The following is a 27,159-nucleotide window of genomic DNA, read 5'->3' as shown; positions in this document are numbered from 1 at the left end:
ATGGCAGCCTCATGAGAAAAGAACTTTAAAATTCCTGACTTACTGTGAGAAACAGGTTCACGAGCCAGTGTCAAAGGCAGTATTATCCCCTGGTGGTAGAGAAGACACAGGACAACCTGCTTAATTCACTGTGCCGCCAAAGTGATGAGAGCATGGTGCAAGTTTGTACATGAAGTTGTTGATCAAGTACAATATCCAAGACCATACAACCCCACTGCAAATTTACTCTGGTATAACAAGCCTGTAAGCATACTTTGGGGTGTTTTTATTAGACATAGATCCACATGTGGACTTCCTGTTTTAGTGAACTGGTTCTTTATCAAAGGCAGTTCACCGGACTGAGGGAGAATGGCCTCTACTTTCAAGGCAGAAGTCGTATTGCACTTGTGAAGAAACTCTGATTTTGATGTTTCTGTTGGGCACTAAAAAAGCACAAGAACTGCATATTATTTGAAGAAAGAAAAGGTTACCAGCTGCCTCCTTGAACTCAGCTTGGATCTCAGCAGTTTTTTTGATTCAACATTTATAATCATAGAAATTCAGTAGTCTTAAAATAGCCTAAAAACACTGCTGCACATTAAACTCCAAATCTTTTTTGCCGCTGTGCACCTCTGTGCACTGCATTCGTGGGTTAATGCTTCTGTGCAGCTCCAGGTCTCAGACTGAAAACCCGTAACTTTTTCCTGCGTTATTTACCACCTCTTTGGAAAACCTTGTTAGTTCCACGCACACCTGTTCTCCTGCACCGTGGGCCCCCGCCGCCCTCGCGTGTCCGGGCCGACTTTTTGCCGACGGCCTCATGTGGGGGAGGGGAGGAAGAGCTGTTGCTGGGCAGAATTTAAATGGCTGCTGTCCGATTGGCTGCCGTACAGCTGCTCCTGACAGCCAATCGGAGAGGGGGCTGGAGCCGGTTCCCCCGGTGTGGAGAGGCGAGGGCGGTGGGGGGAGGACGCAGCAGGGGCGCTGCGGGCTCCCCCTCGGGGGCGCTAGCGAAATTGCAGGGCTCTGCTGCGGGGGAAAGTGCGGCTTGTTCCTTCAACCGCGAACCTCCATACTGGATATTGAACACGGGGGGAGGGGGAGAAATAAGCTAAAGATTTTTGGTTTTTAATTACAGTGGACCTGGTTTCCTGTGTGTGTACTAGGTGAACTAGGACAGGATGGTACTGTAATTTTTTCTTAGAAAATTGCACATTCTTCTTTCACTTTTTACAGACAACAGTAATGTAATTTTAGCCTAAATGGGAGGAAGACTTAAGTTTTCTGTGGTGTGCTAGAAGTATTTTTTGCACTCACCATGTTCATTTTTCTGTTTATTACATTTTAAAATAAAGGCATAGTTGTATGTGGATCTCAGTAGGTTGGTGGTGGATATCTTGTATTCAGTACAGACTTGTGATAGAAATAAACATAATTGGCAGATTATGTCAGCAAATACGAACAGATCACAAATGGTTATTTTTTTCTTCCTTGAAAATAGTTTTTAAATTTCTGACAATTTATATCAACATTGCTGTAGAGGATTTCAACTGAAAACTACTTTACATGAACCGCTTCTTTAAAGGTAGGTTCTATTAACCACTTTCATTATCTGGGACTCTCCATCTAGAACAAAATATTCCTGACCATTTGCTGCCTTGTTTTCCTCTATTTGTCTATGCTACATTTTAAGTAGACTTGCATATTTGAGCATTGATTTACATTATCAAAGGCTGTACTTCCTCCAAGTAGTTCTTGTGCTTTGGCAAATGTTTTATGGTTGTGGTACTTTTGGCTAGCACTGCGTACAGTCCAGGAACCCTGTGCCAGTGCTGTTCTAGACTGATGATATTATGCAAACCCCATTGTGTGCTATTGTTTAGATTCCAGCCTCCCCCCGCCCATGTTTCCATGACCTTCCCTTTGTCTGCTGCCTGTTACCAGGCAGGATTCAGGCAGCTGCTTGCTGATTGGCTAATGTCTCGAGCAGCTCATGTGAGCACACGATTATAGGTTAATCCATTGCTGCTTTAGAGCTGCGATTTCTCTGCAAAGTAATAATAATTTAAAAAATAATGAAATAGAGGGGAAACATTTAGCAGAGAGGGGAATCCTTCGTGTATTCCTAGTTGCCCTGGCACGTTTTGGTTTTGCCATGTAGCGCAGATTTAGTAATGAGAAAGAAATCTCTAAATACCAGGGGAGAGATGTGTTTGTGACTCTCATTCGGAAGTATACATGACTTCAGAGCTCAAAATTTTAAAAAGGAATTTTTATTAACAGTATCTAATGAAACAATTTTTGTGTGTGTTGGTGTTTCAAAATGTTGGTACATTCAAAATGTATTATTGTGTTTTAAAAAATGAGAACAAAAAAAGGCAACGCAAAACCTACCACCTTATTTACAGCGTTTAACCCTTACACACTTAGCTCTACGTGCAGTAGTAGTTTTGTGCTGTTCTCTACAAATGCCTTTTTTTGAAATAAAAGATGCTCCTCCATTGTTTCGGTGCCTGGGCCACTTCTTTCCTTCTTGTGACTTGGTCACACAATGAGTAAAAACTGAAAATAACCAAACATCAGATGAGAAAAGTGCATAGCTAAACTTTATGTCAATTTTTAAGTATAAAAGGAGACTGCCAACACACATCTACTTAGAACACGACCAGTTTTTTATGTTTTATTTGTGCAAGACTGAATTCATGTAACCTGCTCTGGAGATGCTCTCTGAAGGGCAACCTCCTTACCCCTTTGAAAGACTGGAAGGCAGTATTTATCAGATGAATGCTGATTGGCTTGCACCGGTATGACCAAACCTGTCTGTACTGGTTACTGAATTGTTTGTTTCTTCTTTTATTTGGCTCTCACATGAGATCTGTTACTTGGCTGCAGTGTGCTCCCTTGTGGGTATGGCTGGGAACGCTTTAAGGCTGGTCTGCAGGGACACATGATGCTTTACTGTTAACCAGCGTTTAGTGTTCATCTTTTGATCTCATCTATGCTTGCAATGTTGTCACGGTAGTTTTTATTGGATATTCTTTTATTGCAAAAGATTGTGGGACTGAGCTGCAAATATGCATGAGTTACTCAACTGTCTAACAATAGAATTTCGAGAAGCCTTTATTTCATACAGGTTGACTGTAAAACTGTATTAGAGCTTTGTTTTTAAACTAGATTTTCTATTTTTTTTTATAATATCAAAAAATAAAAAGTAAATGTAATTTTGAAATATATTAGAAACTCAAGCTTTATAATTCAGTATTTTTTAAAGAAAAAAAGTAAGGATGCATCGATATAAAGGTATTCTGATGTTTGATTTTTTTAAGATTGTTATTGGCAAATTTAAAAAGGAACTGTCATTCATTTTATTCTGTGTTTACTGTATTTTATGTTAAAAAAAAATGAATGAAAGATTATTAAGGAAACTAGAGCAGATTATACTAATGTTTTAATTTATATTTTTATGATTATCCCGGCGATGCACTTATAGATATACTATCTTTTAGTCATAGAGTAGGATTGGGAGTTTTGTAATATGTGTAATGCTTATAAAAGAAAACATTGTAGTCAGGGAGATATAAGTACTTGTCTGTTTTAATTTTGATACAAAGGCCCTGTATCTTTGTACTACATCAACAGAAAACTCGCTTTCTGGTCCTCTATTAGGGGCTCTTGGAATTGTTCAAGGTTAGCCAAGCCTAGAATTTATTTGTTTTTTTCAAATTGATTCTACAAGATACACCTTTGTAAAAGCATGCATGTTGGTTGTGGGGGATCATAGACGTGGAGCTTGAGTATGATAATCAGTACTCTATTACATGACACTTTAATACGTGCTTTTGTAGTGACGTGGAAAAACATGCTTTACATTTTAAGTTCTTGGGAATAAGGATGGTATGTGCTTTCAAAAACTGCACACACACTTTTAAGTACTAGAGGGTTTTATATACTTCTAATTCAGGACTAGAATTACTGTGTTGAATGTATTGTCTTCTGGAGGAATAGGAAGATACTACTGTATTTAGCATGTGCACAGCTCTGGAAGAACATTAACAGCTCACCTGGAGCTCATATTTCATCTGACTGGAAGTGGTTATGTGATAACGTTTTCTAAAAACAAGTAAACCAGTGTTTCAGATCAGTGTTTCTATAGGTGTTATATTTTGCTCCCACTAGTGGCAATGCATTAATAGACAATCGTATTTATAAAATCTAGTACAGACTGGCAAAAATCTATGTCTTGATATTATTGAGAGTCTGTAAATAGAGCTAATAAACCTTTTATAAAGATTTGTTAGTCTGTTCCTGAGGTGTGAAGTATTATTTAAGCACCATCAGGATTCTAGGTTGTCATGCAGAAAACAGCCGAAATAAAGTGGAAGAGAATCTTGACGTTATGTTAATAAGAAATGCAAAACAGGAGGGAAAATATTAAATTTTGTATCATATTGTTTTCTTTTTTGCCCATGCTTTGTCAGGTCATGTTAACTAAGTGTGAAATAAGCCTCATCATTGTAAAGTACTGTATATCATAATTGGAAGGTTTAGAATTTGTCTTGATAGTTGAATTCCTGTTATGTCTTAGAATATATATTCATACTTTATCATAGAACATTCTCGTTGAGCAATGCATAAATATTCAGTAGTTTTCCTTCATAGACAAACTCTTCCAAGTAAACTAGGAAGGATCCAGCAGAGGTTTCTATCCAAGCCAAAAGCACATGATCTTTGTTGAGACTCTGAGGGAGCTTGACAATGTTAATTTAATGAAGAGCAGTCTTATGGCTTTGTAGGCAAGGATGGTTACAAAGAGGGTGGAGCCAAACTGTTACTTAAAGGCTGTGGAATCTTTTTTTGTGAATTTTATTACTTGATTGTACAAAACCATCACAAAACTGGTGTTGGCAGTGGTCCTGCATTTTTTATCAAATATATATAAAAAAACCCAAACTTATACCCAACCTGAAAAGACTAAATTCAATTTATTAATTAATTTCTCAGTTCTGTAAATGAAAGTGGATTAGGGGAGGATGCAAAATGAGCTATACCAAATATTTGAAATGCATTCTTGTAGTAATAATTCTGCTGTGTTGCTGGTATAAACATTTGCTTATCTAGTGCTTGTGGGGAAATAAGAGTCATATAGAGGTAACTGACTTATTTGGTTTTTTTTTCTTTTTCCTATTTCCTGTAATGCCTTTTTTTAACTATTGTCACCCATGTGCATTTTCACATGTTTTGAGAAAAGCCATATCCTAGACAGGAGTAACTTATAATGGTGTAGTAGCTTCAGTAGAGCTAAACTGATTAGCATCAGCTGATTCAAGATCTTAGTTGCCGAGACCACATGGGGAAAAAATATAGTATAAAAATCTCTATGGACTTTTTTTTGTTTCATGCAAACAAATGACATAAGATATTGTTGTATTTCAACAAAACTATTTTAACTTAGCTTGGTAATTCTGGACTTTATTTATTTATTTGGTAAAATAGCTGTTCAAATGTTATTTTTCTTAAATTTGTTATATGTTGATGTTCTTATTTTTCTTAATATTTGCATGAGTGAATGGAATTAATAAAAGTATACAGAAAGGAAAAACACTCCTTTTCCTTGAAAAAGGAAATTTTTCTTAAAAGTGCTACAAAACCTGCAAGTTTTATGAGCACAAACGGTCTTAGTAAAATATTGCAAATTGAATGAAAATGCTCTAAAAAAACAAATTCAGTTAACAATTGTATAAATATGAAGGATGAAGGTCTGTTTTATCTATACAGGAAAAAAAGGATCTTAAGGACACATTCAGAAATTCTTTCAATATACTGAAACTTTCTTAAAAGTTATTTGATATAAAAATCGTGTCATTTCCTCAGTTGTTAAATCTATTTGAAACTCATGCAATTACATTATTGCATGTAATTGCATGCAAATTGCATGTTTCCATTATTTTAGATAGATAAAATAAATGTAAACTGATGGACAAAGTTATTTCTTACTTTTTTATGGGAAGAGGCTTTTGGTTGTTACATTAGCACAGTATCTGTTTCTAGCTAGAAGACCTCATTATGTGACTTTCCTGTTACAATACTATGAGACAACTGGTCTAAAATACATAGTTAGAACATTTCTCCATAGTGTTATGGTGTGATCTTTACATAGGTGTATTTGTGCAGCATACATAGAAACTTATATTCACTTTCTCTGAGGACAGACAAAATTTAAGTGTGTTGTCAGGTGTTTGTAGATACAGTTAAACTGGTTTACTTTAAAATGTGCTAAATGTTACAGTCTTTCTTAGGAACTCTGTAATATGGTGATAATAAATTATTGTCTTCACAATTCTTTCCCAACTTTTTTTTTTAAGGATCAAGATGGATAGCACAGAGGAACCTCAGAAAAAAGTCTTTAAAGCACGAAAAACGATGAGAGCGAGTGATAGACAACAACTTGAAGCTGTCTATAAGGTTAAAGAGGAGCTTTTAAAGACAACTGAAGTTAAACTGGTAAATGGAAAGCATGAGAATGGAGATTCTGATTTAAATTCCCCACTAAGCAATATAGACTGTATGGAGGACAAGAGGGAAGTTAATGGCCTAGTGGACTTGAGTGTTAATTCTGAAGAAGGAAAACCAGCTTCTGATGAAACCAGTGAGGCCAAAAGCCCTGAAAGTAGGACAGGGAGCATAGTCAATAACGTAGAACCCAAACCTCTAACGCAGTCTTCAGAGAATGTTACTGCTGAGCAAGACAAAGATATTGATACTACTTTAGCTTCTGAGGCTGAAAATGGAGTGCTTGGTAGCAATAAAAATAACTTCCATGAAGAAAATAATACAAAAGATCATTTGGACCAAAGAGAGAGTGACATCCCATCAGTAGGTGAGAGCAAGTCAACCTGTGATACTCATGACTGTTCTGAAGAGAAGGGAGAAACAAATGACTCAAGTATTAACTCCAGTTCACCTAGTGAGGAAAGAAGGACTGAAGAAGTAATGGTTGATGATGCCGTTGGAGAAGAAATAATATCTAGCAGTGTGGAAGCTGATAACGAACCAAAGGACAAACGAGATGGCACTGGAGGTCTTTCAGAAACCACTGTTGAGAAGACAATAGATGATCCAAGTGAAAGTATCTTAAATGATAGTAACTCTATGGAAACAGATGAAATTATTCCAATTTTGGAAAAACTAGCCCCTGCTGAAGATGAACTGACCTGTTTTTCTAAAAGTTCTCTTCTTCCAGTGGATGACACAGCCCCAGATTTAGACGATAAAACAGATAGCTGTTTGGGTTCTCCATCCAAGCAGGAAAGCAATGAAAGTCTGCCAAAAGAGGCTTTCTTAGTACTGTCTGATGAAGAGGATCCTTGTGATGAGAAGGAGGAATGTGCTGAAGTGATACTACCAAACAAGTCAAGTCTTCCAGGTAAGGATTTTCTAAATTGGTAGTTTTGATTGGGTATTTGTTAGTTTCTTAGAATGACGCATTTGTGACACGTTTCTAAATCAAAAAGGCAGTCTTACCCACCAATTCTGTGTAATGTAGTTTTACAGCTTTCAAGGATGGAATTTGAGGCTCAGAAAGAAATGAAAGTAAAACCAAAAAACAGTCATCTTTGAGATCTGTGGGGTTTTTTTGTTTGTTTCCTCATAGTCTTGGCAAAAATAAGAGTAATGATTAGTAATTTCCAGGTATGGAACACAAAGATTTGTGGGAAGAGAAATGTGTTTGTTTAATATTCTTGAGGGGAAGAAAGGATTTAAACTTTCTCTAATGTGAAAATAAATAGTAAGAATAAAAGTGTGTTCGTAATCCAGGTATGCCACAAGCCCCATTAGTTTCAAATTTATTTTTTTTCACCGAAAGACAGCGTTGGAAAGGTTTAATGAAAAGTGCACGTCATGTATGGTTTTCCTGCCATATAGCTTTTATTCATTTAACTCAGTGGTTTTTATCTAATTTTTATTATGCCAGCTGGTTAGCATTTGAAAGCATTAAGTGTAGGAAGCTGGTACTGCTGTCTCTTCATGTAGTTAACAGAAGATTTTATATGTTTAACTGATTGGATGTCTTCTGTAGTCTATTATTGTCATACAGGTTTGTAAGCATATTTATTTTTTGACATAAAACACTCATTGCCATACTGTTGCACTTCTGAAAAGAAAACAGATTAATAGTTTACAGGTAAGTTAACACTACCTTTTTATCTATAATTAAGAAAGTAATCGTTTCACATAATCTTAGTTGTTTTGTTGGGGTTTTTTTCCTTTTTCTTTTTTTCCCCAGTGTATAGCTCCTTATGAAATTATGACCATGCTAACCCAAATGTGTTTAAACATGCTTGACTGGGTAGGAATTCCATAGATAAAAAAAATTGCAGGTGTCTTTCAGCCTTCCTGAAGTCAATAACTAGTTTCTCAACTCTTGTTTCACTCATTATGAAAATGCATCTTCCACTAATTTGTGATGGCATTCTGAGTCTTCAGACTCTAAACAACTAGAGAAAGGAAGATAAAAATATGTCTCTGAAGCTATGCTTCAGAGTCTTCCTTCTTTTATGGTATTTGCCTTTAAATTTGTGCCAGTTAAACAAAGAAAATGTAGGTTCCAAGATGTATTTTAAGGATCTTATTTAGGTGTTACGTCTTGCACTGGGATTGCCAAAGGGATACTGTTGTTGTTCAGTTAAATTCTTCCAGAAACTCTTTGGAGGTACAGGAAGCAGGGAGAAAGACCATGGTGTGTACTTGTGTCAAAATTGTAGTGTGTGACAAGTCACCTTCATAAAATGTACTTTACAAATAAATTTATGATCTTTGTTCTTATCACAGTTTAAGGGTTCTTACATTGGAATTAATGAAATTAGGATGTCAGGTTTGCTTTTTTAATTTTAGCCACTGTGCTCACAGAGGAGTTTTTTGTTCTGGAACAAAAAGACCAAAGTGAGTATGAAATATTGGACTACAGTTTAGAATCATAGAAGTATTCAGTTTGGAAAAGACCTTTAGGATCACCGAGTCCAACCATCATCCCTGCTCTACAAAGTTCTCCCCTAAACCATATCCACCAACACCACATCCAAATGACCCTTAAATACATCCAGGGATGGTGACTCAACCACCTCCTTGGGCAGCCTATTCCAGTATCTGATCACTCTTTCTGTGAAAAAAAATTCCCTTATGTCCAATCTAAACCTACCCTGTTGCAGTTTGAAGCCTTTGCAGAAGTCTAAAATAATGGTATTCAACAATATGTATTTCAGATTTTCCGTTTTGGTGACAGGACAAATTTTTTTTACTCGTTGTTTTATTTACTGGCTCTAACAGTTTATGACTTTCACAGTTGCATGGCTATAACTGAGACTACTCAGGAAATTAAAACTGGCCACTCTGAAGTATGTTGTGTCCTTAATCTGCAGTCACTCAGTAATTTCTGTGTCTTAAGCCCCATAAAACTTGCCTATCAAGTTGCAGAGAAGGGAATTAAAATATATCTAAATAGTAGAGTCTACGTGAAATATTTCAAGCCAATCTTTTAGGGACCCATTTTGTAGTGTATCTAACAGTTTTAATAGAAATTTTGCAGTCCTTTCACCAATTTCAGTCTTTCAATAACAAAGATAATGGCAGAGAGGTTGCAGGGGCAAAAAAAGAATTTTATGAGAAAACAGGTAGAGTTATCGTAGAAGATATATAGTAACTTTTGGAAAGAGTCTGTGAGGATTAAATCTGTGGAGATGGCATGGAGATCATTGGAAGATGCGATATTGGAGGCACCTATGCAAGCTGCTCAGTTAAAAAGTACAGTTTTCAAGAAGCCCAGACAAAAACCAGCATGGCTAAAAAACAATGTAACAAATGTTACTAGAAGACTTTCTTCAAATGGGCAGATTAATAGAATATTTTTCTCAAGTAGAGTTTGTAAATATAATTGCTATGTTTACACTAAAGTTTTTTGGAATAGAAGATCGTACATTAGAAAACCTTGGACATCTTGGGGTAAGTAAACAAGCACATGACAAGGAAGACCTGATTGATGTATTTGAATTCTTTTGGATATCCAAACACAAATTATTTTTGGAAGAACTTTTGGAAACTGAACTATCTTTGGATAAGATGGAAAGTCTTCATGGAAGAAATAATAATTTGAAGAATAGGAAGTAAATCTACAGTGATCTGTTCCAGAGGCTGTGTTGTGCAACAGAATTAATCATCTACCTAAAATGAAGGGTGACTAGCAAGGTGTCAGTTTGCTGCTTGATACTGTGAAGAGCTGTAGAAGAATCTGAATCAGAATGTTGAAGGACTAGGGTATGAACATAGTAGATGAAACTCATTGTGGTTAACTACAAAGTGCTACAGGTGAGTATGGAAATCATAGAAATCTATCATAGAAAGATAGAACTGATGCACTACTGAAGAACAGTTTTCTAGGATTGTAGTAGGTGGTTTTGTGAAAATATTGATGCAGTAGCAGTTGAAAAAGGCAAATGAAGAATGCTGGGAATAAATAAAAATTGAGGGAAACTTCACTGGGACACCAAGCTCTTACATGTTTTGTATAATTCTGCTTCCTTTTCCCTCCCCATGTCAAAGAAGATGTCACAGAACTGGAAAACATACATAGAAGAGCGACAGGGAAGATGATGGAATTGCAGAGTAATTTTACTTCAACCCTCTGATGGTCTTTATTCCAACCCCTTACTCTAAGCAGGTGCAAGTTTTATCAGATGGCTCAGGGACCTTGACAGTTTACTTTTGTGCATCTTCAAGGATGGATGTACCACAGCTTCTTTTTGGGTAGCCTAATATTTAACCAACCTCAACAGTGAAAAACTGTCCACTTAATTGGAATCTTCTGTGTTCCAACTGATGTCCATTGCCTCTTGTCCTGTTGTTTTGCATCTTACAGTGGTGGTTCCCATTATGTAATTGGAGGCAATGATACAATCTCCAGTGAATCTTCACTTGTTAAGGCTGAGCATGTCTTTTGCTCCTCATATAGCATCTGCTTCATCCCCTTGATTTTTCTGGTGATCCTCCACTATAGCTTTGTCAGTGCCTTTCCAGTACTGGGATCCAAAAACCAGACATAGTGTTCCAGATGTCAGTTTTTCAAGTCACTGAACAAAGAATAATCATTTGCCTTATCCTGCTGGACACATTTTTTCTTAATACGGCCTAAAATGCTATTGAAATTGTTTCACACTGCTGGCTAATGTTCAAATTGTTTTCCACCAGGAATCAAGGCTGTGTTCCATAAAGTTTAGTTCTAGCCAATGAACTCCCAGCCTGCCCTGTTGCATAGGGTTATTCTATCTCAGGTGCAGGACTTTGCATTTGCACTTGCTGCTCTTCGTGTTTGCCCATTTTTCCAGCCTGTCAGTGAGCCTCTGAATAGCAGCTATGCCCTGGAGAATATTTACTGCTCCCCCCAGTTTCTAACTGTGAACTTGCCAAGTGTGATATATCCTGTCCACAGGGGCAGGTCTGGCCCTGGACCCAGGCTTTCCTGGGTCCTTTTGCTTTCCAGTGCAACTCCCATTGGAATACTACCAGGTAGGTCCTGAATAAGGTGAAATCTGCTATCATGAGGGCAGGGACTATAGTGATAGATTAGCAAGCCTGCTTGCAGAACTCTCTTCAGCTTTGTCAGATGGATTCAGTTCCTGCTCAATAATTCTTGATCATCAGAGATTACCACAGTGAAAAGTGTGAAAACCTTGCCTGCAACACATGTCATTCAGCCAGCTGTTGATCTTCAGGATGCATGCACTCGTAATAGAGCTATTTTTTTGTCCCAGTTAATTGGGAGGATTGGTGATAATGCCACCTCGGGCCTTTCACTCTTAACTGCAGAGATCCATTGTCATACTTGTTATGCTGAGAATTGCTCCTGGAGGTATTAGTGCCCAGGTGGATAAGCAGCAAACTAAGGGTCAGATCAGCCTTAGTAGCCTCTCTGCAACAATGGGAATCCAGGCCTTGAGGAGGCAGCTAATGTCTTGAGGCATCAGGCCAGGTTACTAGATGGGTACCTTCTGTGGGAGGTAGACCTTGGTGACTATCACCAGTCTCACCTTTATGCAGGCAGTTGGTTCATACTCAGCTGGCTCTGATGCCTCTGTTAAGAGATTTTTCTCTTAATGTGTTCCATCAGTGCTATACCTGTTCAGTAACTGCAGATTTCCAGGTAGAGAGGGAATCTTCATTCTGTTTCTGGAAGTCACAGTCTTCTGCACCTCCTGCATTTTGGAAATCTCCATTTGTTGCTATTTTGAATATAGCCTTTAGTTGTCCCTGTTTCCTTGCACTGTTGGGGTTTGGCATTTTGCCTGTGCAGTGTCATAGTTTATCCCTTCTTTTGCCATTCTTCACAGTCAGCTCATCTCCTCCTACAGCTTCTTCACTTTCTGACTCAGATCAGAGAGAGAACTGTTAGACAAGTATAGACTTTATTTCAGAGTAGGATCTTTCAGCTTAAAAAAAGAAATGGAGGAGAGGTGTCACAAAGATCTGTAAATGTTAAGTGGTATGGACAATGGATATTTGTATTCTTTTTTTCTCTGCAAGAACCACATGTATCAAATGGAGAAAAGGAAAAAGCAAGAGGAATGATCAAGGCATGGAAGAAGAGATTGTTCTCCATGTGGAGAACTGTGGACCTCCTTGCTAACAGCACTGTGACTGCTAAAAGTACCTACATTCATGTTTCATGGAAGACGATTTTTTAAGATGGCTATCAAACACAGAAACTGTGAGGCTCTGGAGGTCTTCCAGAAGTTTTTCAGAAAGCTGAGGAAGTTTCCTGGGACTGTGTAACTATGTTCTTTTCTCCTCCTTATACTCTTCCCTACTTGACCATCTACTGTTGACATGAAAGAGCTGGAGACAGGATGCTGGATTAGGTGAACTGTTATTTTTACCTATCACAGTTGTTACTGTGTTCTTTCTCTTAACTAATCTGTACACTGTAGTTTGACCAGGTAAGGATGTCTGCCAAAGCAAATCTGAAATCTTGTCTTTCTCAAAACTGCTAACATTTTGAGTGCCTTCCAACACATTGATTTTAGGCTTCTCTTCAGCAATGGCATTTCATGGCCTCTAGGGATAGTTTGAAGGGGAACTTACTTGTTGCAGATCTTTGTTAAGTGAATCTGAAGTCAAGCAGCACACACTAGTACAGCCTTTTAAGAGGAAAGAATGTAGTTAATGTTTAAAAGAATACAGCCTGTCTTCTAGAAAATAATGTTTGAAGAGAAGTTCAGAGCAGGTGAATGGCAGATAAACAACTAAACATCAACTTTTGTTCCTGTGTTGTGATAGAACTAGCTGTTAAAGTTCATGAATTCACAAACAGGAAAATAAGTTATGCTTAAATGGCACAAATGAAATCACTTTTCTGTGATAATATTTCTAGGTTTGTTTTTTACTTGAAAAAGAGATAATGGAAGGCTTTCAGAGAGTGTATTTCAGCATTTGGGAAACAAACTTTATACTGGAAGGCTTAAAAGAGCATGAGTGGTTTTAATCCAATAGTAGATTAATGAGGTCTATACTATCTGCAAACAAGAGCTGAGTATATGGTGAAAGGAGGTTTCGTTGATGTAGCAGACAAGGACACAACTGCTGCATTTTTGATACATTAGATTTTGCAAACCAGAAATGGGGCACACTTCTCTCCAACAGACTTTGGAGGACTGATTAATTGATATTGGATTTATAAGTTGTAATCTTCCAAGTCCTTTATGGATTATTTTTTTCAACTACATCTATGGTAATAAGTAACTAAAGAAGATAATATTGTGCTTTTTCTTTTAATTTTTTTATAGATATGTATCTTGTGATAGGAGGAGTTGCAACTAAATAATAAGAGTAGTTCAGTTTGGATGGGACCTCAAGATGGTTTCTAGTCCAGTCTTCTGCTCTAAATTCGGTCACCTGTGAGATTTGGCAAGGTAGCTCAGAACTTTGTCCAGTTAGGTTTTTAAAACTTCCAAACTTCACAGAAGAAGACAAGGTGACCTCTGTGGGCAGACTGTTCCAGTGACTCTCTCCATGTTTTAAATGTTTTTGTTTCTGTCAGTTGGAATCTCTTGTTTCTACATACATGTCACTTATCCTTTGGCACGCTTTACAAAGAGCCTGGCTCTGTCTTCTCAAAAGCCATCTTACAAGTACTGGAAAGCTGCTTTGAAGTTCCCATGAAGTTTTGTCTTCTCCATGCTGAACAAGCCCAGCTTGCTTAGCCTCTCTTACAAGTTGTGTTTCCCAGCCCCTTAGTAGTCTCTTGCTCCTTACTGAGAGATGGTATAACAAGTGCCAAGTAAAGGGCAATAACCACTTCCTAAGATGAACTAGTTGTGTTCCTTCCTGTAAGTGCAGCTCAGGATGCTGTCAACCTCCTTTGCTGCCAGGGCATGCTGTTAGCCCATTCTTTGCTTACTGCCTATGTGAGCCCTAAAAGCAGAACTGCTCCCCAGCCATACAGGCCCTAGCCTGTGTTGTTGCAAGGGTTCTCCCTTCCCAAGTGCAGAACTTTTGTATTGGTCCATCAAGCATTTGTCATCTCATTTCTCTGGCTTGTCTGGGTCGTGGTGATTCCTTTGAAAATATTCTTACTTCTTCCTAAATAAAAATAGTCAAATCCTGTCATGTTTCTTGGGAAAAATCTGAATTTCTGTTTTATAATAACTTTAGGGTAGCGTTTGATCAAATATTCACTACTTAGAAAGGCTGTGTTTTTGTACTCTCTTGTGATCGCTGCCTCTACACGAGTTCTTGCCAATTGGTAAGGAGAGTGCTGCATTTATACAACTATGGAATAGTGAGACTATAGGCAGTCTAGAGTAAATATACTGTTCAGATGCTCTTAGGCTTACCTACTATTTTTTGTCCATTTATATGTATGTTTTGGCAGAACTGACATCCAGATATGCATCCAGTCAGTTACTAAGCAGACATAAGTGCTTGCAGCTGTGGAAATTACTAATAGTTATTTTCAACTGTTTAGCATCAGGCAGACACCTAGCAAAAATAATCAAACACCTTTGTGTTCAGATCCAAAGCAAATAGTGTGATTTATTAAGACAACTATGTGATAAATACAGTGATAACTTCATTATGTCATCAAATTAATTTTTTAAAGGATTGCATTAATTGCTTCTGCCTGTCTAGCATCAGGATAGGAAGTTCACAGCTTATCAGTGAAGAATAAGCTGATAGCCAGTTGTAAAATTATCTCCATGTTATGGTTGGAACCTGCTTAATTAGAGAGATTTAGCTAGGCATCGTGTTTAAAGCATTTTTAATAAAACGAGGTAAATCTGCTCATAAAGTGAGAAAAGTTTTTAAGGAAGGGAGTTCCACGTCTCTGAAATTAGTTTGTTCTCTACATAGAACTGAAAAAGCTCAGGTTTTTTAACTCTTCAAAGTTCAAGCTTTGAAACTTGTTATACGGTATCTTAAAGACATTCTATGTGTGCATATCTTCCCATGAAATATTTGTGTCTTTCAGTTGAATATTACAATTTGTAAATCGTAGAAAAAGCACTCTTGAGCTTGCAGACTCTTTAAATTCTTAGGTAAATTAGTCCTATTTTATTGGTAAAATATTAATGAAGCTTATCTATACATCTTAAAATCAGGTGGCATTGGCACTATGCCATTTTATTGCCTTAAAAATAAATCAGATTGATTTTGAAGAATTTGTGGTATGAATTTAATTTATTGCATAAATTAACAAAATTTAAAATCTCACAATTCAGGTTTTTCTTTTCTGACTCCTTCCTTTTTATGATTTATTAGCCAACTTGCTTTAAATCATTTAAATGTTCTTTATAATAGAAGTAAAATTTAATGTTAAGGAGGCATCAAGCATGTATTTGCAGCCAGAACTTTCTCTGAAAAAAAACTAGTAAACTCTGCTACAATAACAAAATGAGGAGGAAATTAGAGAACCGTACAGATCAAGATATGCATAACAGTACTGACTTCTGCTTTTACATTCTGGATAGTTTTTAATGTGAACTTAAATGTTGTATCTAGCAAGTGCAGAAGGTGGCAAAAACAGCCTGTACAAAACACATAATGGGAGTTCATGGAACATATAAGTTCAGGAAGTGTTAGCATTTTTCATTTTAACTTGTGTGCATTTGGGCATGTTATTTCAGATACTTCTTTATATAAGAATTTCCTAAACTCTGTGTTTTTAAAGGACGAATCTTAAATTGTGATACTTGGCATTAGGAAGAAACTTTAAATGAAAATTTATATTTGTTAAGAAAATAAGAATCTAGGCCTTTTCTATCATGAAGATTATCGATTAATTTGCCTATCGTAAATAAATAAACATACTAGTATTTTGTTACTGAAACATTTATAGTCTTTTCCCAGGTGAAAAATAAACTAAAATAATATATTGCTGGCTTCAACTACATTAAAAATGCTTTGTTTCATTTCAGAGGTAACTTTGAGGCATTTTGTTGATTTTAAAGCTAAGTAAATCTAGTAATGAATCTTACTGTGTTGTATGGTAGTTAATATTCTTGCTCTGAAGGTATGCTCAGATTTTTTTTATTTCTGCATTACCTCTGTGGCACTTATATCTCTTGCCTTCACCAGCATGGCTTTTCATAAGTATTCCAAGCTCACTTGTCAAAAGAGGACTCTTGCAAGACTTTTGTAGGTCAGCATAAATAACATACGGGTTTTTTTCTTCTGTTTGTAGAAGAGGTGGAGGAGGAGAGAATAAAGGAAAGCGAGGAGGATAAAGAAGAAGAAGAGGCCCACAAAGAAGAAGAGAAACACACAGAGAGAAGTATGTAATGTTCAAACTGTTATGGTTCACTGGTGGCATGTGTTGGAAACAGAATCAGTGAGGTTGGAAGGGAACTTTGGAGATTATCTAGTCCAAACCCTCTTTCATTTCTCTCCTTTGACTAGTTTCTTATGTTAAATCTGTAAGTAGATCTTGCATGTTACAAACTACTTGTTGTACTAGTCAGTGGTTAGGCTTTTTATAATGATACTTGACTGGGAGTAGGAAAGAGTTGCATTCAACATGCTAATAAACTTGTCTTCACTAGTCTAGGAACAGTGTTCTAACTATTCAGATTTCTTTTTTTATTTTAGTTCTACAAGCTTTTCTGATAGATGAAAGAAAGCTGGAGATGTAGCAGGTTTTTTTAATTTTCCTTTGTTTGCTGTCATTCTGGGGAAAAAAAAGATATAAACTCATACATTAGATATTTATATTGCTTGAAAATATTCAGCATTCTGCAAATGTTTATGAAGAGCCCTGTGGCCTTATAAAACTTACATAAAGTTTGAGGACCTACACTTTCACAAACTTAAAAATAACCTAGGTTGTAATGCAGATTTCAAAATACTACCATTTAATAGTTGTTAGTACCTTAATGCATTTTTCTAGCAATTCAAAACCATCAGAAAATCAGATCAGACTGAAGCCATTGGGTAACTAACGTCAGAAAGACTAGAAGAAATTTGTAAAGTTAGAAATGTGACTCAGGGAGCATATGTAATAAAAGTAAAGAAAAAATGGCAGTGGAAAGTAACTATTTATTATGCTGTTTTAAGTCTCAAGTGCATCTTAATTGATGTACTACTAATTCTGTCAGTCTCATATCATCCTCAGATTTGGGGTGGAGGGGTTAGAGACTATGGTATTTGGTATTTTGATGATGGTCAGGTTACCTACAGTGTGAGGCTAGTTTCCCTTCTTGGTAGTTTACCCAGGCTTGTTTAATATGTGTATCTCTAGAAGATGCAGTGTGAGGAGCAGATGAGGTCTCTTTGGTTATTTTGTGCTTCATCACTCTGATTAAAATTACTTTTATAATATTGTTCTCTTTTGAGACTGTTCTGTTCTTAGATTTTTACTTTCCTTCTCACCCAAGCAATAAGAAAAAGGTTTGAATGTTTTTTCAGTCAGGGATTGGATGTACAGGTTAAAACTTCATGGCAGGTAGAAAAAAAAGTCATTGCTGACACAGACAGAATGAGATCCTTTTTTTCAGAAGAGGGTCTTGGTTTGCTTCTCAGAAAACGTGCTGATGGGAGCAGGAAAAACTGGATGCAAGTTCTGAAGAAGGAAATGATGGGTATACTAGAGAGCCATTTTGCATTTGAGGCAGTGATTTGGTGAATCAAAAAGCTGAATTCACAGGGCAGCAATGTACAGAGACAAAAGGAACTGTTCTGCTTTGATGTCAGCAAATGTGTTCTTGTTTCAAAGGCATCCCTGCTGGTTTAGGATGAAAAAGCTTAATCTGGGAACAAATTAAATTCATAGTAATCACCACATTCTGCAGATACCTTTTTTTCAAAGGTTCCTCACAAGCAGTTGTATCTAATTGTTCCAGGTGAAGTGTCAAGGAGAAAGCGTTCCAAATCCGAGGACATGGACAGCGTTCATTCTAAACGTCGTCGGTATATAGGAGAAGATTATGAGGCAGAACTCCAAGTAAAAATTACAGCCAGAAGAGATGTTGACCAAAAATTACAAAAGGTAGAATGGAGGTGCAGAGTGAAAATGGCAAACACACACCTGTTACTTGTCTTACGTCTTTGAATTAGCTATCCTTTCCCACACACTTCCTGCTTCCTCAAGCAGTTGCTCTTTTTTGTGGTTGAAAATTGCACATAATCCAAATTAAAAGTGGCTTAATTCATATAAAGTCCTATATAGCCCTACTCTTAAGAAGAGACCAAGTATCATTTGAAAACTATGCTGCAAGCATTGTATTTGAAATGTGTTAAATATTTAAACTCTGAAGTCTCATAAGACTATAGATGGAGAACCTTAGCAAAGGAGGTATATCAGTATGGTAAAGGTTTATATGTGGTGTGGTTAATTGTGTGCCTAGCTTTAAAGAAAGTCTGTCCTCCAAACATGGCATTTTGCAGGTTTTTACAGAGCTGCTAATTGACTGCAGCAGTGGCACATGAAGACACTTACAGTCTTGAAAAAAACACAACACTGTGTTAGTTAGTTAGTTAGTTAGTTAGTGTTGTAACTTCAGTAATGTAGGATGCAGAAAACTGAACCACATTTGTTGCTTGTTTATTTCTGTTTCCTTAAGAACATTTTTGCATTGCAATAGGTATAGGAGGGAGAAAAAACCAAGTGTGACGAGTGAACTTTTCAGAAATCGGTCTTTCTCCATTTTCAGCATCTACAAGAAAAACAACCCAGCATTTCTGCTAGGGGAAAATGCATCTCAGAAATAAGATTTTGTTGAATGTCTTCAGTTTTTATTGTTTGAACGCCAGTGTCCCTCTCAAGAACAGAAATGTAAAAGGAAAAAATTAATTTGTGCAAACATAGCACTTTATGAAAATGTCTAATGTTGTTAAGGTTCTTTTTATATGCTTATCATACTGCAATGAAAATACTTTATTGAATTAGTGGCAAAGAGGGACTGTTTGTATTCACCAAAATAGATGCAGAAACTCAGGCATGCAACCTCATGCTTGTTAAGTGACTATAAATTAATTTGATTGTCAGGACACAACCATTGTCATTGTTCTGCTTATAGCAGAAGACTTGTTAAGAGCTAAGAATATTTTCATAGATGGTCTCCCAAATTCTGGGGTTGCATTTTTATTATTTTTTTTATTAATAATTTTGCAGGTTATCCAGAGATTGTTAGAAGAAAAACTTACTGCATTACAGTGTGCTGTGTTCGACAAGACTCTGGCAGACTTGAAAACCCGAATAGAGAAAGTAGAATGCAACAAGAGGCACAAAACTGTACTTACTGAGTTACAGGTGAGTGTTTGTGTTGAATGCTTACCAGAGTAAAATTAAAAAATAAGTTCCTCAGTGTTAGTAGTAAGTCTCTTGTAGTTGTCAGAGAGAAGCCATTTTTACCCACAAGGGAAGGGTGGGGTGGGAAGCAGCAAATACTAATGTTGCTTTTGAATGGTAAAATTCTATTTACCTACCCTGAAGGAAGAAAGTAACCAATAAATCATGCAGAAACCCCAAAGCAAATAATCCCTCTGGCACATCAATTCATTAGGTGCTAGTAAACAACTTCTCCACTCTTCTGTTCCATTAAGACATTCTTCAAATAAATGTTAAGTATGAAAATATCTAATGTCTCTATGAAGCCAGAAATTTGCTGAAAACACAAGTTTTTAGGAGAGGATAATAGCACTGGACTTTGTAGAATGTTCAGACATAGAAACATCACATGATACTCACATATGTTATTTCCACAGAAACTAAACAATTATGTTCTAGCAGGGAAACAAACAGCTAGTATTAAATGCAGTATGCTTTCTTGCATTCTTTATAGAAATCATGTATGTAGTGGTGAGATGAGAAACATCACAAAACCTGAATAATTTTGAAGTGACAAGACAATCAAAAGCTTGTATCAAATTCAAACAATAAGCCCACTCTACTTTTAACATTAAAATAAGTATGGAGTTTTCCAAACCAGTTCATATTGCATAACTCTTTCCCCCTCAATTCACCAGACATTTTATGTCGACTTTCTGTTAAGTGCTATCTAGGATGCTTTCAGTATACTTGTTGATCAGTTTCCTTAGCCATCAGTTTCCTTAACCATCAGCCACAGTGTCAAATCAATAACTGTAGAGGGCTGTGAATGTGTTTATGTTAGTACACTCATAATCTAAGCTTACATGGTTTTATTATGCAGGGTGCTTCAAAAGACCTGTACATTGTAAAAGATAACAGAAATTTAATTATAAATGGCAGACTGTAATTGTAGCCTGTCATCTTGCTTTGTAAAAATGTGAAAGAGATGAGGTTTCTAAATGGACCAGCTCCATTTAGGTTAGAAGTTCTGAAATAATGGTATATGAAACTCCCTCATTTTTAAAAACTTCCATCCTCCAAGTGCTAACCTTGTGTTTTCAGGAGTTTGTAAAAAGAATTCAACTCTTCTTTCTGTGAAAAAAAAAAAAAAAAAAAGTACCTGCTTAGAGCAAGTTGTACAACTGCTGAGTAAGTCGGCCATCAGGACTGCAGCCTAGAAGGTTAAATTAGGATCTTGTAATGCTGAAGTAATTACAGAAGGAAAAATTGCCAAACAGAATCTTGAGGAAGGCACAAGAAGTAAAAGATGAGATGTAAGAATGATGCTTGAAAAGATAATAAACCTAAAACTGAACATGAAATAGAGTAGAAAAAAGCTGACAGTAAGATGCAGTGTATCAGTGAGAGGGAGAAACAGGATAAATGGGGGAAGAGTAGGTAACATGAAAAGCAGAAAGGGATGCATTTTTCATTATGGTTGGTACACAAGGCATTAAAAAAGCCAAATGTTTTTGATAACTTTCATTCGTGTAGAGTGTCATGTGAACCTCTGCAAGACGGAGTCTGTGCAGTTAGTTGGGAATAGGAAGGAAAATAATGGTCTCTGAGATATTTTTATAATGGTACACGTGTGTTTCTTTCTCTTGCTTTGAAGTAATACAGTTGTACTGGATTTCAAGGACAAATAATTTCCCTTGATAGGAAAATAGCCTTTGACTTGATGTCTTAGTTATATATCTTTTCATTTGTACAGTTGCTCTTGGGGAGGATATTTGTGGGTTTGTTCATTTGTTTTCATCTTCTTCCCATTTAGGCTAAAATTGCTAGATTGACAAAGCGGTTTGGAGCAGCGAGGGATGACTTGAAGAAAAGACAACAAGTAAGAATTAGATTTATTATATTTGGTTTTTTTCTGAGTTAGCCTAAACCTTGTATTGAAAAGCAAAGAAATGTTGTACGTCTAAAGATGTGACCTGGTTGTTTCATGGTGTTTACAAACTAGGTTTGTCTTGTTTGGTTTAAGGCAGTGATGTGAAGAGTAGTCTTTTAACATCTGTTACATAATTCTGATTTGTACAGAAAGTTCTTTAGACATTACTAGTGTGAAAGCACCTTAAACAGTATGTAGGTTAATTTAATTTACTTCAATATGAAGAGTACAGAGTACATAAGAGTGAATCCCAGTAACTTGATTTTGGGGGTGGAGGGGGGAGAGGAGATGAATAGATATGAACAATAATATTTACCTCTGTGTCTAGAATTAATATTTTGGACTAATTACTGTGAAGAAATGGAAACTGAAAGTCCATTTATGTTTCAGAAGAAATTTTTATTCTCATGCTATAGAAAGGCAAGAGGCTTATAAAAAGGGAGGATGTGGGAGAGGGAGGCAGGCAGGATCAAGGAGATGGTGGTTGTAAAGTCAAGTTGTCTTGCAGTGTTGGCTCCAGAAAATGTGTTTCTCACAAAAAAATGAATGAATATGAAATATAATGAAAGCATAAGTTTGCAGAGTGACTTAGGGTTGTTTTATTATGTTTTTTCTCTTGTTTATTTATTGTAGAATTCATCAAATACACCTCTGTCTCCAGGGAAAGCAGCAAGTGACACTGCAAACACAAACAATGTGACGTATCGGTAAGCAAACATCACTGTGACAGTCTTAAAATTTACAATAGGATACTTGAGATACCTAATGGATAATCTCTGTATTTTCTTTTTTTTTAATTAAAGTGCTCTTTCTTTTCCTTCATTGCTCTTCAGTTGTAAAATTCAGGTTTTTTTCATAGAAGTCATAAATGGACAATACTGAATCCATTCTTAGGTGAACTGAGATGTGTGTTGTTTCAGCAGTTGAAAAATAATGGATCAAAATGGAAATGCAAGGAAGGGAAAATTCTTACGGTGAAAGGCAGACTTGCTGCAAGCACTTGAAAGTCTACAAATAATTCTGCTTGCGTTTGTTTGGTATTTTTAGTAGGGAAATATCCATAGTTTGCATGAAGATAAATAGGTTTATAAAATCTCAATGGAATAGCTGTAAAATATGGGATTTTTTCATTATTGTATTTTTCATAATTATGCCTGGTGTTGCTCATTGAGAAATGCTGACTGAAACTTTGTTCCATAGCAATACTAGCACAGTGAGGCAGATGCTGGAGTCAAAGAGGAATACAGGAGAGAGCACACCAGCAACTTTTCAAGCCCCTGTGAGTGCAGGTAAGAAACTGCCTATGGACTATAAATATACTTCTTAAGTTTTATTGCTTTCCATTAAGTAAGTAACTAAATGAACAGAGCAAAGCTGGGTTTTGTGGCTTGTTTCTTGACATAAGAAACATTATTTTTTGTTCCCTACCACATTCACATACAGATATTTGTGTAGTGTGCTTACCAGATAAGGGAAAAAATATGTCAGTTTGGCCAACCAGAACATGTGGGTAAATGAGATGCTTCAGCAGACTGCTTCCTGGGTGTGGCAGCAAAACTGGCAGTCCCAGTTGCAGAGAAGTGAAATGGCTCGCAGGTCATACCATGCTGACCCCTATAGCTAATGGCAGTAGAGTTGAGTGGGGAAGTAAAGGAGGTAATAAACCCTATTTCTTAAGGGAATCAAGCTGAAAAATGGGATTCATAGGTAATAATTCTATAGGGAATGTAGAATCAAAACCACCATTAATTACAGTAATTGTCACACCATCCTTGGTTTTAAAAAGTTTACCTAATATTGAATACTGAATCTTTTCCACAGAATCATCCCATAGGAGACATACAATGGTGTTTTGTAATGTATTATGCTCCTGTTCTTTAGATTTAATAATGAAATTTTGTTGCATAAAATCAAGTATTTTCTCTGACACGTTAATCTTGGGTTTCAGTAGAACCTTCTGGATACAAGGTTCTGCCTATACAAATAAAGTTAGTCATAACTGACTTAGTTTTTCTTTCCCTGTGTTTACTGAAGGACCAGTTATTCTACCATTTCTGTAATGAGTGCTTAAAATGCTATATTTCATATATTTTCAGCAGTTAAATATCAGTACTTTCCTCAAGCCTGTTTTTGTCATAGTTCTTTGTATATCTTAATTAATTTTTTGCCATTTGTTTATATAGTTCTTTCAAACAGATACACAGTATTGACTGTATCATTAACTAGGCCATTGAATATCAGAGTGTACAACAGAAAAAATAATCTCTATAGCCTTCCTTTGCAAAAAGTTAATCACATACCACATTTTTCATAGAATCATAGAATGGTTTGAGTTGTAAGAGATGTTTCAAAATCATCTAGTGCAACCCCCTTGTGATGGGCCAGGACATCTTTCACTAGATCTGGTTGCTCGTGTCCAGCCTGACTTTGAACACTTGCAATGATAGGGTGCTCCTAACTTCTCCAAACAGCTTGTTCCAGTGTTCCACCACCTCCATGGTAAATTGTTTGTGTTTTGTTGGAGTGAAACTCTCTACTTGGTTCAAATTTTTTTTTTTTTATTTTTTTTTTTGGTGTAGTGCCAGCTTCCAGTGTTGCTGCACCTCCTGCAGTTGTCAGTGGACATCTTAAGCCTCAGACTCCAGTGATCTCCACCAGCTCTTTGACAACAACAGTTCTTCCAACAGCTAACACAGCTACAGTTGTAGGCACTAACCAAGTGCCCAGTGGCAGCACTCAGTCGGTGTCTGTCTCATTGCAGTCTTTGCCCGTAATCTTGCATGTACCTGTTGCAGTGTCATCCCAGCCTCAGCTCCTGCAAGGCCACACGGGAACTTTGGTCACCAACCAACAGTCAGGCAATGTTGAATTTATACCTGTACAAAGCGCATCTACAGTTGGTAGCCTCACCAAAACTACAGTGTCTTTAGCATCGACTAACCCAATTAAACCAAATAACAGCCCGTCTGTGCCCAGTCCTGGTATTCAAAGGAACTCTCCAGCCAGTGCGGGGTCAGTAGGCACAACATTGGCAGTACAGGCTATTCCTACTGCACATTCTGTTGCCCAGGCCTCAAGGACTTCTTTACCCACAGTGGGTACTTCAGGACTTCATAATGCTACCACCAGTCGAGCTCCCCTACAGATGAAGATTCCCCTCTCTGCATTTAGTAGTACAGCTCCTGTTGAACCACCAACTGCTACAGCACCCAGAGTCGGTAAGTCATGTTTGAATGTTTGCACTGGGAAGGGAAAACAGTTGTCAAAGGGAAACACAAAACTCCACTCCTGTGGAAATTTGTTTGCTAGTGTATTTTACCGAGTTGTTTCTTCTGGATTGCCTTCCTGTTGAAATTGTCAAGATCAAAATTATCTCTTGTCATGGATGTGTTACAGCCATTGTTGAAAATAATTTATCCTTAGAAGGAGTCAGCAGTGCGGCTCTGTAAGCTTTGTTTTTAACTTGATTTATATCCTTCCTCTCATGGAATCAGAAACTCCTACTAACGACTTGATACTTATTTTTTAGTACAGCCTCTCGTAATAAGCTGGCTACCTTTGTAACCAAAGACATACTTAAAGGAAGCATAATCATTAATTTAATTTTCATAACACTTAAAAGTAAAAAAATGGGGGAAAAAAACGTGACTGAATACTAACCTAGTTCCAAAGTACATTCACTGCAGTTAAAATAGAGTCTCTGAAGGCAATGAATTACGGTATCTAGATTAATTAGTTTCAAATACTTTCTTTCCATCTTTGGCCATACCATGATGATCCTCCGCACTTCTGATTTTATATAGCTTGAAATTTTTTTCTAAGAGTTGTTTCTCATTGGCACAATATAATGTTAAAAGTAATTCGAGCAGAGTTTGATGTCAGAACTAGTTTTATTTTACTATCCCATCTCTTAAGTTACTTATGTTAAAATATGTCATCCACAGAGTTGGACAGTTACATGCTTTGTATTAATTTTTAGCTCTGAAGCTAATGTAATTATTTAATACAACATTAAAAGGGTTATAGCAGATGAGGCACAGTAACCAAAGGAAGGGCTTAGGTGTCAAAAACTGTATCTCATTTTCTGCAGTTTGTGAAGCATTGGTGTATACACTACTAGTTTTCTCACCAGAATTAAAACACTGCCTTGGGCTAGCACTGTTGCTTATAATCCCTGGTTAAAACAGAAAGGAATGATAAGGGAGAATTTGGATTTAAATGTTTACATCAAATATTCAAGTAACTACTGCTTTAGTTGCTAGTGTAGATACATGTTAGGCTGAGCTAATAAAGATACTCAGTCTCCCTGCACAAATTACTTCAGTTCTGTATGTTACAGTCTGTTTAACCATCCATTATTCAGTCAGTTTTTTGTACGAAAATGTTGAATAGTTGTAATTTTTTCAGTTTAATATCTTGTATACATACAAGATAAGGAGGAGAAGTTGGAGTTATGGTTTGTCCTCAGATAGGTAAGGAAATTGTTCATAAAATATTTTTAATATGCTGTCACACTTTAGAGGAAGAAAACTTTCTAGGCTGGAAACAGTCATTTTGCTTTTTAGTATCTTCTGTTCCCTCTGAAAAATTATATTAATCAAGCTTGAACACTTATAATTGAAAATTAGGGCTAAAAAATGCTAAACTTGCCATATATACTGAATGTTTAGTATAAAACAATGTTTTAATATTTACTCCAAATTTGTATAATGGGTATTAGTACTTAGTACTGATTAGATACTGAAAATGAACCATTTCTTGATCCCTCAGAAAACCAGACAAGCAAGCCACCAACAGATACTTCGGCAAACAAGCGAACTGTTGAGGGAACAACACAGGTAGGTTTTTTATTACATTTCTGTATAAAATTCTAAAGTTACAATCCACAGGAGAAAAGTTCTTTACCTTTATTGCTCCTAATTAAACAATTTTAGTTTCTTTTTTGTGCCATCCTTTCTAGTTTCTGTCCATTTGTATTTTTCTTCTTCTTCTGATCCAGAATATTACTTGGAGCTTGAGCTTCTGATAATATTTTCAGAAGTTTTCTGATGGGATTTATATAAGTAGGTGAGTTAGTAATTCAGGAGCACACTAAAAACATGTCTGATACAACAGAGCTAACATACAAAAGAAAACCCTGCCCAGTTTTTGTCTGAAGGGCTTGAACTTAAAGCTACCATATTTTATAAATTATTTTAACTTTCTCATTTACACATTAATCCAGAGGGTAATAAGAATTAGGGTTCTAATATTTGATTGCCATATGTCATAGGGAAAAAATAATGAAAAGAAACTTTCTTCATTAATACTACTTCATAATAAAGGAGAACTTACAGTACTTCTGGATTCCACTTCTCAGATTTGTTTAACTTGCTTTGAAATTTAAAGGTTGATATTAAGTTATTTTTAATTAATTAGTTTTATTTCTGCACACAGTTAA

General features: G+C 36.5%; 1 protein-coding gene across 11 annotated transcripts in view; it reads left to right on the top strand.

The window, feature by feature from the left end:
• ATF7IP (activating transcription factor 7 interacting protein) overlaps window positions 1-27,159 on the top strand; it is a 95,628-nt gene that overhangs the window by 41,808 nt on the left and 26,661 nt on the right. For 10 of the 11 annotated variants that reach the window (XM_051611109.1, XM_051611079.1, XM_051611098.1 and 7 more), the window contains exons 2-10: window positions 6,342-7,402; window positions 16,706-16,795; window positions 18,360-18,505; window positions 19,631-19,768; window positions 21,603-21,668; window positions 22,353-22,426; window positions 22,920-23,008; window positions 24,299-24,937; window positions 26,490-26,557. In XM_051611109.1, coding sequence (XP_051467069.1) covers window positions 6,349-7,402; window positions 16,706-16,795; window positions 18,360-18,505; window positions 19,631-19,768; window positions 21,603-21,668; window positions 22,353-22,426; window positions 22,920-23,008; window positions 24,299-24,937; window positions 26,490-26,557 — 2,364 coding nt within the window. In that variant the 5' untranslated portion in view covers window positions 6,342-6,348. Of the gene's footprint in view, window positions 1-1,038; window positions 1,565-6,341; window positions 7,403-16,705; window positions 16,796-18,359; window positions 18,506-19,630; window positions 19,769-21,602; window positions 21,669-22,352; window positions 22,427-22,919; window positions 23,009-24,298; window positions 24,938-26,489; window positions 26,558-27,159 lie in introns of those variants that run through there. The other variant, XM_051611033.1, reaches the window with a different exon arrangement.

The sequence above is a fragment of the Apus apus genome, chromosome 1, assembly GCF_020740795.1.
Source record: "Apus apus isolate bApuApu2 chromosome 1, bApuApu2.pri.cur, whole genome shotgun sequence".
NCBI classification, from domain to species: Eukaryota; Metazoa; Chordata; class Aves; order Apodiformes; family Apodidae; genus Apus; species Apus apus.
Note: the sequence above shows the minus strand (reverse complement) of the source record. Positions and strands in the feature narration are given on the sequence as shown.